This window comes from Meleagris gallopavo, chromosome 1, assembly GCF_905368555.1.
Source record: "Meleagris gallopavo chromosome 1, MGAL_WU_HG_1.1, whole genome shotgun sequence".
Classification (NCBI taxonomy): domain Eukaryota; kingdom Metazoa; phylum Chordata; class Aves; order Galliformes; family Phasianidae; genus Meleagris; species Meleagris gallopavo.
The window spans coordinates 23,904,458-23,916,496 of NC_139404.1; the positions used below are offsets into that span (position 1 = coordinate 23,904,458).

The following is a 12,039-nucleotide window of genomic DNA, read 5'->3' on the forward strand; positions in this document are numbered from 1 at the left end:
GTTTGGCTGCGGTTTCAGCAAGAAGTTTTTTCTTAAGTATTTTTTTAGCTCTTGAGAAGAAAGATCAAGCCTGAAACAACAGACTTGTTTGCCATCTCTTCACTTTTCAGAACTGAGATGCAAGCAGCAGTTCCTAAACATAGGAAAAACTCGTGCTTTGAGATCTCTATTAAATAAAACCCACAGGGAGGCCAAGAATTAACCCTGCAGACACACGGACCGTTATCCCTGCCGCTATTTCAGCAGCACCAGGCAACAGCACCGCGACACAACGTTGCTAGGCGCCTCCTGGCGCGACCGGCTCCGCGCATGCGCACATCCTCCTGCGCTCCGCGGCGCACACCCTCTAGCATCGCGGTGGCTCCGCCTTCCGCTGCGCATGCGCGGGGCTCCCGGCTCTGGCAGGGGATCTGAGGTTGCCTTCCCGTCCGTGAGTGGGGCCGCGCCTCCCTGAGTGTGCGGCGGCTTTGCGTGCGGTACGCGGCGCTCCCCTGAGACGATATGAAGAAGATATTCGGCTTCGGGAGGAAGAAGAAGGGGAAACCTCCGCCGCCCGGCAGCGCCGCCTCGCCGTGCCCCGCCGGTGCGTACGAGCTCCGCCAGAAGGAGTTGGGCAAGCTGCACCGCGCGGCCGCCGCCGGAGACCTGGCCCAGGTGCGGCAGGGGCTGAAGAAACAAGGCATCGACGAGCGCGACAAGGCGCAGCGGTAAGGGCTGCCGGCCTGGCCGGGGATCCCCGCTGCCTCACCTCGGCACAGAGATCTGCCGTCAGCGGGGACCGCGCTTGGCTGGCACGGGCAGCAGCGGCCGCTGCGATGTGCCCTGCCGGCCTGTTTCCCTCGGGGATTCTTCGTGGGGCTGGCGGGACTTCCTACGAGCTGAGAGCTCTCTTGGGGGACTGGTGGGCCGGGGCAGCGACAAGACTGCGGGTTTCCTGAAGGCTTTCCTGCTTGCTAAGCTGATGGTGGTTCCCTCAGGTTGTCGTATTTCCCGGTGCTTGGTAGCAGCAGCTTCTGGATGAGACGGGACTCCTGCATAGTTGTGTTGGTTGTGGTTATGTTACCCATCCGAGCTTTTTGCAGTGCACTGCTAACACTACGTGCTGCTCAGCTCTCAGATAATCATCGACAGGCTTCTCTTCAGAGATGAAGGATCTAGCACATTCACTTGGGAATTTCTCAGAACCCTCGAGTTTGACTGCTCTGTTGCTGCTGCAGTTTGTTCCGTGTCTGTGACAAGGCATGATGAGTTCCTTGAAGTTTTGCCTGTTTTTTCATCCTGTCTAGCTCCAATTTATAGGAGGGATAGAAGGTTCTTTGCTGCATGTCTGCCCGGTGTGAGATTAAGAATCAGCAGTTGGTCCAACCAGTTTATTACAAACCTTAATCAAGGAGATGGGGAAGGGGAGGACGGACACTATTATGAATTAGGGTAATGGGGAAGGGAAGAAGGGCAATAGAAAAGATAGGAAAGAAGCAAGGAGTCTTTATAGGAAGCAAGAGGGAGATGGTCACCACCATGGGTCCAGTGTGGTTCGTAGTTCAGTCATTGATCTTCAATAGTGGTGGGTCGTCAGGCATTGTTGTTCCGTTGACAACGACTTTTCAGTGGTAGTACCAACTTATTTATAAGTTTAAAGTGGTTGAGTCAGCTCTCTTTGGAGTGACAGCTCAAATCCAAAGTCGTTGAGTCAGCTGTCTTGGAGTGGCAGCTTCTGGCTCTGGGATCTCCACAGAAACTCCTTTGTTCCCTCCTTGCAAGCAGATAAGAGGGAGCAGGGATGTCCACCTGCATCCTGTTTTTCACAGAGACGACGGTATCATTCCCCAATTTTCCCATACCAAGCTGGAGCTATTTAGTCACAGGCCAGATCTTCCGCCAGTAAACACTCCTCCTGCGCGCTCCCTTCCAGAGGCAAGCAGCTCTGGAGGAAGGCACTTTCAAATGTCCACAAAGTGATGTTGATTGTCACATGGTAGCACTCATCACTTGCCTTCTCAATAAATCAGTTAGAGTCTTATCACAAGAAATACACCAGGAAACAAGCTTTGAGCCAAAAAGAAACAAAGAAGGATTTTCACACATCCTCAGGTTCTCTGCCTTGAAGGAAGCTGGTCTTGTGGAGCAGACTCCTCAGCCTGCCCTTGGTGGGATCTGTTAGGACAAGAGGGAGTGGCCTCAGGTTGCACCAGGGGAAGTTCAGCTTGGATATTAGGATAAATTTTCTCCAAAAGAGTGGCTGTGCACTGGAACGGGCTGCCCAGGGTCGTGGTGGAGTCACCATCCCTGGAGGTGTTCAAGAAACATGTAGATGTGGCACTAAGGGACGTGGTTTAGTGCACAACGTTGGTCATAAGTGGACAGTTGGACTGGATGTCTAGGAGGTCTTTTCCAACCATAATGATTCTATGAGAAATGGCTGTGTTTCTGAATCATGTCGCTGCATTTGCGCAGCTCTCCCTTTCCATTCCCATGAGCTGTTGTGCTCCTGTCTATCAGCGAGGTACCTCAATAGGTCTTTTGTTGCATGTTACTTGAAGTTTCCAAAATGCAGAGAAGGGATCTATCCATAGTGATGCACTTTAAAAAAAAAAAAAAAAAAAAAAAAAAAACACAACCTCCCTGTAGGTTCCTGAGGAATTGCAGGATTTTATTGTGTGATCTTTGAGGGAGAAAGATCCCGACTGCTTTCTAGCTCAACTCTGTCCCACAGAGCAGCAGGAACTTTGCCTTCTGCACACAGGCAAGCTTGTGCTGCTCTGCCCTGTGATTAGGAGAGAAATGCCTGCAGGTACTGTTTGGGTGACTGTGGCTTTGGATACAAGCACGCTGGTTAATTGGCATCAGACCCTTAGCAGTTCCACAGTTTGAAAAAGCCCCTTTCTTCCTGTCTTGTGTAGTAGAAACACAGCTATCCCTCCTTGAAGAGGACTTCCTCTGTGATATCCTGTTTATATCATAGTTAGAAGCATCAGGAATGTCAGATATTACTTTCTTGTAGCTGGTATAGCAGTGTTCTGCTGTCTGCTCTGCCAGATGTTGCCAGATGTTTGGTGCAAAAGTGTTCTACTAGTTGCAGTAATAACCAAACTAGCACATGATTTTTTTTTTTTCTAAAAAATTCATATCTTGCATCTGTGTACAATTCTAGTGTGTGAATGATTCTGGGAGTACCTAGAGGCTTACATGCATGCCACCATAGACCTCAGATTCCCAAGCTTTAGTCTCTCTCATTGTACTATGAGTGCATTTCTGTCAGAGGCTGTGAGCAGTGCCTCATCACAGAAATGTTTATGAAAGTTCAGTTTTACAGCGGAGGAAATATTGTCTCATTAAGCAAATGCAGTGGAGGGTTGTTCCTAGCCAGCCTCGGGGTTTGGGTATACAGCTGTTGTTACTGGTAATGGATTAAGCTTGTTGTTTGTTTATTTTATTTTATTATGTTTATTTTGGGAGGTAACTGGGATGGAGAAATGAAATTTGCCCTATCCATGTACCACAGAGTGAAATGATTTATTTAGCTGTCAGTTTCAATTTACACATTTAATTTTTAGGACACCACTGCATCTTGCTTGTGCAAATGGACATGCGGATGTCGTTACGTTTCTAGTAGAAAACAAGTGTAAGCTAAATGTTTTTGACAGTGATAACAGATCACCACTGATGAAGGTAAGTAGAACATGTTATGCCGCTGCAAGTAGGAATTATTGATTATGTACTAAATGGTGGATGTCTTTCTAGATTCTTTACAAAAATCTGTGTAGAAACATGCAAGCTATAACCGATGTGGGCTGGGTGTATGCTAGCTCATCTCAGAAGATGCTTTTATATTCCAGGAGTGGGAAGTTGTAGTAGTTGTGACACAATGAAATATGACTGCTGGAAATTTTACTTTTTTTGTGTGCGTTGTTTTCAGGCAGTACAATGCCAGCAAGAAAAATGTGTGGTAATCCTGCTAGAGCACGGTGCTGATCCGAACCTGGGAGATGCTAGCGGCAACACTGCCCTTCACCTGGCTGCTGTAGCTCCTAACACATTTCTGGCGGGGATATTAATTGAGCACAATGCCCATATTGATGCTCAGAATAAGGTACATTTTGAGATTTGTTAGGAAAGAAAAAGTTCTTTTAAAAAGTTGCATTGATATTTTTATTGAAGACTTTTTGTTTGTTTCTTTTGATTTTTAACTTGAATTATTTCTGTCCTTTCAGGATGGATGTACTCCCCTTACTCTTGCTGTCTCTGAACATCATGATGAGATGGTAGAGTTCCTCCTTAAAAAAGGAGCTGACGTTCATGCTCGAGATCTGTGTGAGAGGTGAGGAAATGATCTAAACTCTCCAGGTTAACTTACTTGTCTTCAGTTTGGACTGATGAGAGGGATGGGAATGAGCACTGAAGTAGAAAGACGCAGAGAAGAGTTTCTTGCAGGTCTTGTGTAATGCATCATTGCATGTTTTCTGCATTGAGAACTGCAAGAAAGCATTGTTTATGATAGCCACTGTGGCAGGAAATTTGCCATTGTGCCAGCAACATTGCTGCTATGCCATAGAGAGTTTTTCAAATTGACGCATAGTTTGTATGCAAGTGTTGTTAATGTATAAACTTTTTCTTCAGTTCATAAAGTGATTTTGTTTTTCTTTGAGTGAGCAAATGGGAATTAAAATAATTATAATCTCTGACTAAAATTATATATTTTGTCTTCTATTTTGGATGCTGCAGAACCCCACTTATGACTGCTGCTTCCGGTGGGGAGCTTAAGTTGGTAAAAGTTCTTCTTCGCTATGGTGCTGATCTTTCCCATAAAGACACTAATGGATGGACAGCTGAGGATTATGCTATTATTCATGGATATGTTAGGTAAACTTCTAAATTTATTGCCACGTTTTCAGTTATCAGTATTGAGTTTGGAACTTTTCGATAACAGCTCTAAGATTTAATGGTGTGTTGAGACCTATCTTGAAGATGTGTTCATTGACATCTTCTCACATATATTGTCCATATGTCTGGTGTCATTTTGAAAGTTGAGGAAAGCTTCTGCTCAAAATTCTCTGTAAGATTTCAAGTGTTTGTTGCTAAGCTCATGTCCGCCTAGTATACACTATTAAAATGTAGCCCACAGACACAGAGGTTCAACTTGAAAAACTGAAATGTTTGTAAACTCTCTCAAAACAGAACCATTGTTATTACTGTCTTCAATTTCACTGACCGGGAACCACCTACATTTTGTTTCAGAAGAGATCTAGCTGTAATCTCTTCTGTTAAATTACTAAGCAGTTTTACTACTCCTATGCATAAGCATTTTACCCATGGGTGTTCATTCATAAAAGTGCTTGTATTTGTAAAAACTGGACTGCAAAAGGGTGCCAGGCAGTACTCTTAACTTAATAACTTCATAGATCTGGATGTGCATCAATAGAATAGATGTGTGTGGAATATCTGAGTATGTTACAGTCATGCAATACGTAGAGTATGTTACCCTTGGTGAATATACAAATTGTTTTGGCTATGGATATGTCCAGGATGGATAATATGAGGCTTTTATTATTCCATTAAGTGTTGTATACAGCTATGGATTATTTTTTCCAAATGCATTTCACCTTTTTTCTGTCTATAGTCTTAGTAAACAACTGGCAGAATATGCAGATTGGGAGAACACAGGGGAAGCTTCTGCAGGTGCTTCCCGAGGCATCCCAGTGCCGATGACTCCTCACAAGGCAAGAGCTGCTGGCTTTACATTTGGTGCACCTGCTGTGGACAGAGGAGGTAGGATACTTAACTGTGGTAGAGCTAGTGGGAAAAATCATGGTGGCCTCTTCCTTAAGTTGGTTTTTTTTTTAAGTTTACTGTGCTCAGTATGGACTTCAGCGGAAGCGTCAGGTGGACTGTCGCAAAAGTATTATGAATGTGCTTGCTTGCTGCTAGTTTGCAGTGCATCTCAACAGGCTTTGAGGACAGTTGTGATTTGTGTGCATTACATCCACTTGCTCATACACTTGTCGCCTTCAGCCCACCAAGTTGCCCATTTATTTAAGTTTTCCTTTTAGGAAGGGGGAGGAGGGAAGACAGGGAACGAACTAGGTTAGAGTGGCCTTGTTTTTTTGGTGTGCAATTTTACTTAGAGATGCTCATTCAGATTGTTGTTCAGAATAATCCAATTCTAAAAGCTGTAGTTTCATCCCAAATAGTTGTTTTATCTTTTATAGCAGTGAAGTAGCAGGTGAATTGCAAGGAGACGCATGTTTTGTTGTTTACCACTGGATTTCTGTCATTTTGTTTAAATAATTTCACTTGTACTAAACTCCTTTTAGAGAGTCACATAATTTCTCACCTTCAGTTACAATTGCTTTTGTTTACACTGTGGGACATTAACAAAAATTGTATTGGAAAAGTAACTTAATTAGCATCAATAGTGCAGTGTTTGTATGTAGTGTATCTTCTTGGACATGGTTAGATTTCTAAGAAAAATTTCCAATTTCTTCATCTTCAATTAGTTTTATTTAAAAAAAAAAAAAAAAAAAAAAAAAAAAAAGGACCTTGTGATCCAGAAAAACTGTTACATTTTCTCATTGACTTGTAATTAAAAGAAAGAATGAGTTTGTAAAATCCAGGCAGTGTTTATAAGCTAACATTGCCCTAAGGGATTCTTAGAAAATTGCTACTTCAACATGAATGAAATTGTTTGTCTTGCAATTTACATTTCAGGCTCTAACATAGGAGGTTTTGGTTGTTCCTCATTTTTAAGGGTTTTGTGTCAGAATCACGTGTCAGATGGGCAGCAGACTGTTCAAACACAATTCATTACTTTTTTATTATAAACAAATTATATGAACAAAGAATACATGGCATATTTTTTCTTCCCGGACTTATTTTAGATTTTTAGACCCAAGTGATACTGCCTTTGACTTAAGAGCAGTTGCTTTGAACTAGACAATGGTTGGAAAAGTTTCTTCGTAGGTTGGTTTTGAAGTTTTGTTTTCTTGTTTTTCAGTGGGGCTCGATACAGTTGGTTTAATCATTGAAATCTGTTTTCACTCAAATCCCACTTAGTTGCTACCTTCTGTGCACGTAGATAGTTGCTTTAGTACCCCATTGTAAGCCTTAACAGACCTGGGTTATTTTAAAATATGTGACTTGAAGGATTCTTCTTCTGAGGATAGATTTGGACTAGATATCAGGAAGAAATTCTTTCCTGTGAGGGTGGTGAGACACTGGAACAGGTTACCCAGAGAGGTTGAGAATGCTCCCTCCCTGGAAGCATTCAAGGCCAGGCTGGATGGGGCTTTGAGCATCCTGGTCTAGAGGGAGGTGTCCCTGCCTGTAGCAGGGGGTTGGAACTAGATGATCTTAAAGGTCCTTTCCAACCTAAACCATTCTATGATTCACCTTATGCTCATTCTCTTAAAGGTGACACCAGCAGAGCAGTGGGAGGGCACAGAAAGAAAGTTTAGTAGCGTAGTAGAAACAGTATTGGAATTAACTCTGCAGTCTCTGGCTTGCATCCACACCCTGCATCATGAGAGTCATTTTAATACACCACAGTAACAGTCTTCAAAGTGTCCTTTAGAGGAGAAGCCAGGATGCTGAGACAGAGACCAGAGAAATATCCACTTTAGAATTCTTTTATTTTCTTTTGCTCTCCTCTATTATTTTTCTGCAATTTAAAATTTTGACCTTATTCTTTCTGCTACTTCTGTACTTTCTAATTAGAAGAGAAGATTGTGAAGAATGTTGAACAGGTCAGCATTTTTTAACAAGTTTGCTCATGATTATTTGGATGTCAGAACATGAGCCTTTGTATCAGTCACAGACAAACTGGCTTCCAGAACATATTGAATGACTGACCTCTTAGATTTTAAGTAGGAATTTATTTTTGAGAAATATAATAGTTGTGCAATTCTTATTTCTAGTATGTCTACGGTGACAGTATTTTTAGCCACTGCAGCACATACTAGTGTATTGTTCCTTCAGTGTTTCCCCAAGTCATTCGAGAAATTGTCTCAGCATTATAAAGCTCTTACAGAAGTGAATCAGCACTCCTGTGTGATTTATATACCCTGAGGTCAGGTGAAACTTTTCCTATACTCCCTCTTAAGGAAACGGAGAAAAGCCAGAGGGGACGAGAAACCGTTTAACTGTTTCTTAAGCGTATGTTTCTGGCAGTAGCTGTTTTTCCACATCATTGCTTGTACATGTGACAAAATCAGTAGAAGTAGGACAACCTTCTGCTCTAGAGAAATGTAACAGCTTTATTGTGAAAGAATTTGATGTAGGGATAGTGTTCCACGGCTTCTCTTTTGAAGCACAGATGTATATGTGTACACAAATGCATGTGATATTCACAGTGTATTCTCCCAGTGCTGTAGCTTTGTCTGTGTGCTTTTTGTGTTTTCCAAACTTCTGAGATTCTACATTTATTCTGATGTCATTGTTTCATCTGTCCTTTCCATGCCTTTCCCTTAATGGATGTAGGAATGCAGCAGTCTCCTAAGCAGACACCAAGAACAGGAGAATCAAGGAAAGGTATTCTGCACAGTAGTATTTTAAATACTAAATATGGCTTGTGATGCACAAATACTTACTTACAATTACTTATATTTGAACAGCAATAGATGACTTTTCCCATGGAGACTCAATAAGGTGAGGCTTTTAAAAATACCAAACTCTTACTTGAGGAATTATTTGAGAGAACCAGTATTTATTTTGCTTTGTTTTTGAAGAAGTTCTGAAAAAGAGGGCAGTAATGACAGTTGGCATACTTCTGAGGAAGAAGAACTGGATTTTACACCCAAGGTACGGTGCCTTTACAGGTAAATGGTTGTGTAAAATAAGTGATTTGAAGGTAATTTTCTCTGAGATAGAAAGAAGCTGCTTTTCCAGCCATTTCATTCTTTATTCTCCTAAAAAGGAGTCATTTCCCAACCTTTCTTGTGCTATGAGTTTTTCCTAAAAACTTGTAGCTTTGGCAGAACATGCAGTAGATTTGTGGTTTAGGGCAAAGGAGCAGTAGATATTAAGATAAACTACCACGTTGTATTAGTTGTTCACTCAGTGAGATTTGCAAATCCTAGGAGTTGATAAGTTAATAAATAACCTGTTCTGTTCTCTTTCTAACTTTGCTATTGTTTCCCCTAATTTACATGATAGAATTCTAACTGATAATGAAAAAGAACATTTATTTATCAAAATCTAGTGAAATTGTTCATCACCTGGTTCGCTTTCTTTCCTCACTAGGTTGCTTGAGTTGCTCAAATAAGTATTTTTTCTTTCTTTTTTCCTTCTTCTGTGAGATGGCATTCCATGCTTGTATACAATCTCACACTGCATGATTTCCTTCATTTTTTGAATACTTGGATTTTACTCTTTCTAAGTTCCATGTGCTTATCCTACTGTTTTTATAAATGTTCTGAAGGATTACCAATTTTTTCAGTCATGTCTGGAGTGTTTAGTATGTTGCACTGGGATTCTGCAGTGATTAGGAATTTTAGTTTGGTAGTTCAGCACACTCTGTAATGCTGGAGATGCAAAGATGTGTACTTTTAAACATTGTTTCATTTTCTTGCACTGATTTAAGAGAAATTAATGCATATTTCTAGCATTATTTTGATATTTGCGGATCTTTCACTAGGTGGAGTTGTATTAACTAATTAAGGAACTTCAGTAGATACTTGAGTTGTGGACACTTACAAGTAAGCAGCCAGACACTGCAATCCCAAGTGTAGTTGTATTTTACCTATGGATTAAAAACCATTTTTGTTAGAATTGTTATCCATCTATAGATAGTTGTGAATAGTCACTGACTTGTACGCAAGAGGAATGTTTGTGTAATTAAAATTGAAGGATCTAGCAAGCATCTAAGTCCTCTCAAAAGGGGACAGCCCGGTTGTATTTACTGTTCAAGATTTGATGTAAGTAAGGGATGTGTTTAAAAACAAACAAGCAAACAAAAATAGATCAAATAATTCTTATTTTAAAATGTTTTTTTATTTACAGAAGCCACAGAAGCCAAACTTGACAATGTTAATGAATGTTTCCCAGAAGTTCAGGAATACAGGTAAGTTATTTGGAAAAGACTTCATGATACAATGACATACAAAAGTAAACTTGCTAAGTAATCTCATTTGGGTTTGGTTTGTTTTGTTTTGTTTTGTTTCACTTGACTACAGTAATTGAGGAAAATAGTGTTATGAGAACAGAGCACATGGTCATTTCAGAGTAAAATAAGTCAGATAATAAAAATATCTGATATACTGAGTCCCTTCCTAAGCCTTTGTGTCTGATCTGTCCTTCCCCCATCCTGCCCTTACCTGGCTTTTCCATACAGTCCCAGATGACTCCTCTCCTGTGTTTTAAATGGGTAAATGCCTGTTGCTATTTATATAACCCATTTGATTCATATTCCTTTTTACTTTTCTCATGCTTTAAGGTGGTGGTGATTGTTCTAGAACTGAAAGTCCTAAGTCACAGAAGAAAAGCCTTAAACAAAAAAAAACAAGAGATGCAAACCTGGACAGAGGAGAATGTGGAGAGTTGTTGAATGAAGATATCTCAGATTCAAGCAGCCTTGAGGAAGATGAATTGGAGGAAGAGGAAGAAGACGAAAATGATGATGGAGATGACAATGAGGAGGAGGAAGAAGAGGAAGATCTTACTCAAGATGAAAAGGAGGAAGGAGATCTGGAAGATGAAGAAACTCAATCTAATGAAATAATGGAAGAAGAGCAGAGAGGTAAAATAGAACCGAAAGAAGAAATTAATCAGAAATTGGGGTATCTTACTAATGTTAAGAATGAAGGGGATGCACAATGTGGAGCTGGAAGTGTCTCCAGTGATTATCAGAAAATATGTAAAAAAATTGATGAAAAGATGGAGGAATCTGTTGATACTCCTGTGTCTTTTATAGATGGATATTATGAAAGGTTGCAAGAGAATATAACAGCCATGTCTCCAAAGAGAATGAATAATGAAGTATCTTACGAGTCAGTACCAAAACAAGCTGTCCTTCAAAATTTAAATAATTTGCAAGATAAACAAGAAAGCTGCAAGAAGAAAAGCATAATGCAGGAGATGTTTCACAGAAATACAACCTCTTCTTTTGCAGACACTGAAATGACAGTCTTGAAAAAAGGGATACCTCAGCCTCTCTCAAATAGTGGTGATCTTCAGGAGGAAAAGTTAAGTTTCAGTGATGGCCTCAAAAGTAGTAGTAATTCTTGGTCAGCAGCGGGAAGCTTAAAGCTTGAAAATCAAAGACCAAGCTCTGTCACAGATGATGAAGATGCTGAAGAAGAGCAGTATAAAGAAGTAGATAATAAATTGCATGAAGCACGGAAACAAGAAAGTGAAAACCTGTGTCTAGATAGATGTGAGGAAAATCTAAGGACAGCATTTTCTTCAAGCACAAAAGTAAGTGTGGAGGGATGATTCAATTGCAAGGGTTTATTAAGGGTAATTCATATGCAACAGTAAACTGTATTCCTGTTAATGCTTACCATGTATCCACATTTCTGTCATCATATTTTGATACTAAAGATATCTTACTTGTAGCCAAAGTCATTTCTTACATTTAAGAGTAGGATCAGACATTATTTTCAATATTTTTAATATGTGATTGCAGAGTTTTTGAAGGAGAAAGACAGGATTCTTTCTGGAATCTGTGGACTTTCTAATACATAAAACTGAGAGAATGGATAATATCTGTTAAAAGTTGCTGCCATCTAGTACAATTAATGGCATAATGACTGCAACTTAGGAAACAAAAGGAAGTTTTGAATGAAATTGAGGGCAGGAAGCTAGTGAAATTGTGAGCTAAGTAGGCAGAAAAAAGGAATGACTTCTGAATAATATAAATGAAACTGGAATTAGACTGTCACAAGGAAGTGCTTCTCAGGGGCTCTCAGGGGTGAGGTTTACAACATGAGGCATTGCTGTTTAATCATGCAGATTCCCACTGAAAAATTGAAGGCCTTTAGAAACCTTGTTGCGCTTTGCTTCATTTTCTTACTCATGAAAAGTGTTTTCCAAGTTGTTCATGTGTGG

At 40.6% G+C, this 12,039-nt stretch overlaps 1 protein-coding gene across 8 annotated transcripts in view; it reads left to right on the forward strand.

Moving 5' to 3' along the window:
- Positions 1–357: 357 nt before the first annotated feature.
- Positions 358–12,039, forward strand: part of ANKRD26 (ankyrin repeat domain 26) — a 47,218-nt gene continuing 35,536 nt past the window's right edge. For 4 of the 8 annotated variants that reach the window (XM_019612412.3, XM_085218880.1, XM_085218905.1 and 1 more), the window contains exons 1-11: positions 358–707; positions 3,555–3,669; positions 3,917–4,090; positions 4,212–4,318; positions 4,723–4,860; positions 5,618–5,766; positions 8,473–8,523; positions 8,607–8,640; positions 8,721–8,793; positions 9,994–10,054; positions 10,427–11,406. In XM_019612412.3, the coding sequence (XP_019467957.2) occupies positions 502–707; positions 3,555–3,669; positions 3,917–4,090; positions 4,212–4,318; positions 4,723–4,860; positions 5,618–5,766; positions 8,473–8,523; positions 8,607–8,640; positions 8,721–8,793; positions 9,994–10,054; positions 10,427–11,406 (2,088 nt within the window). In that variant the 5' untranslated portion in view covers positions 358–501. The remainder of the gene's footprint in view (positions 708–3,554; positions 3,670–3,916; positions 4,091–4,211; positions 4,319–4,722; positions 4,861–5,617; positions 5,767–8,472; positions 8,524–8,606; positions 8,641–8,720; positions 8,794–9,993; positions 10,055–10,426; positions 11,407–12,039) is intronic. The other 4 variants (XM_085218900.1, XM_085218865.1, XM_085218869.1 and 1 more) reach the window with 4 other exon arrangements.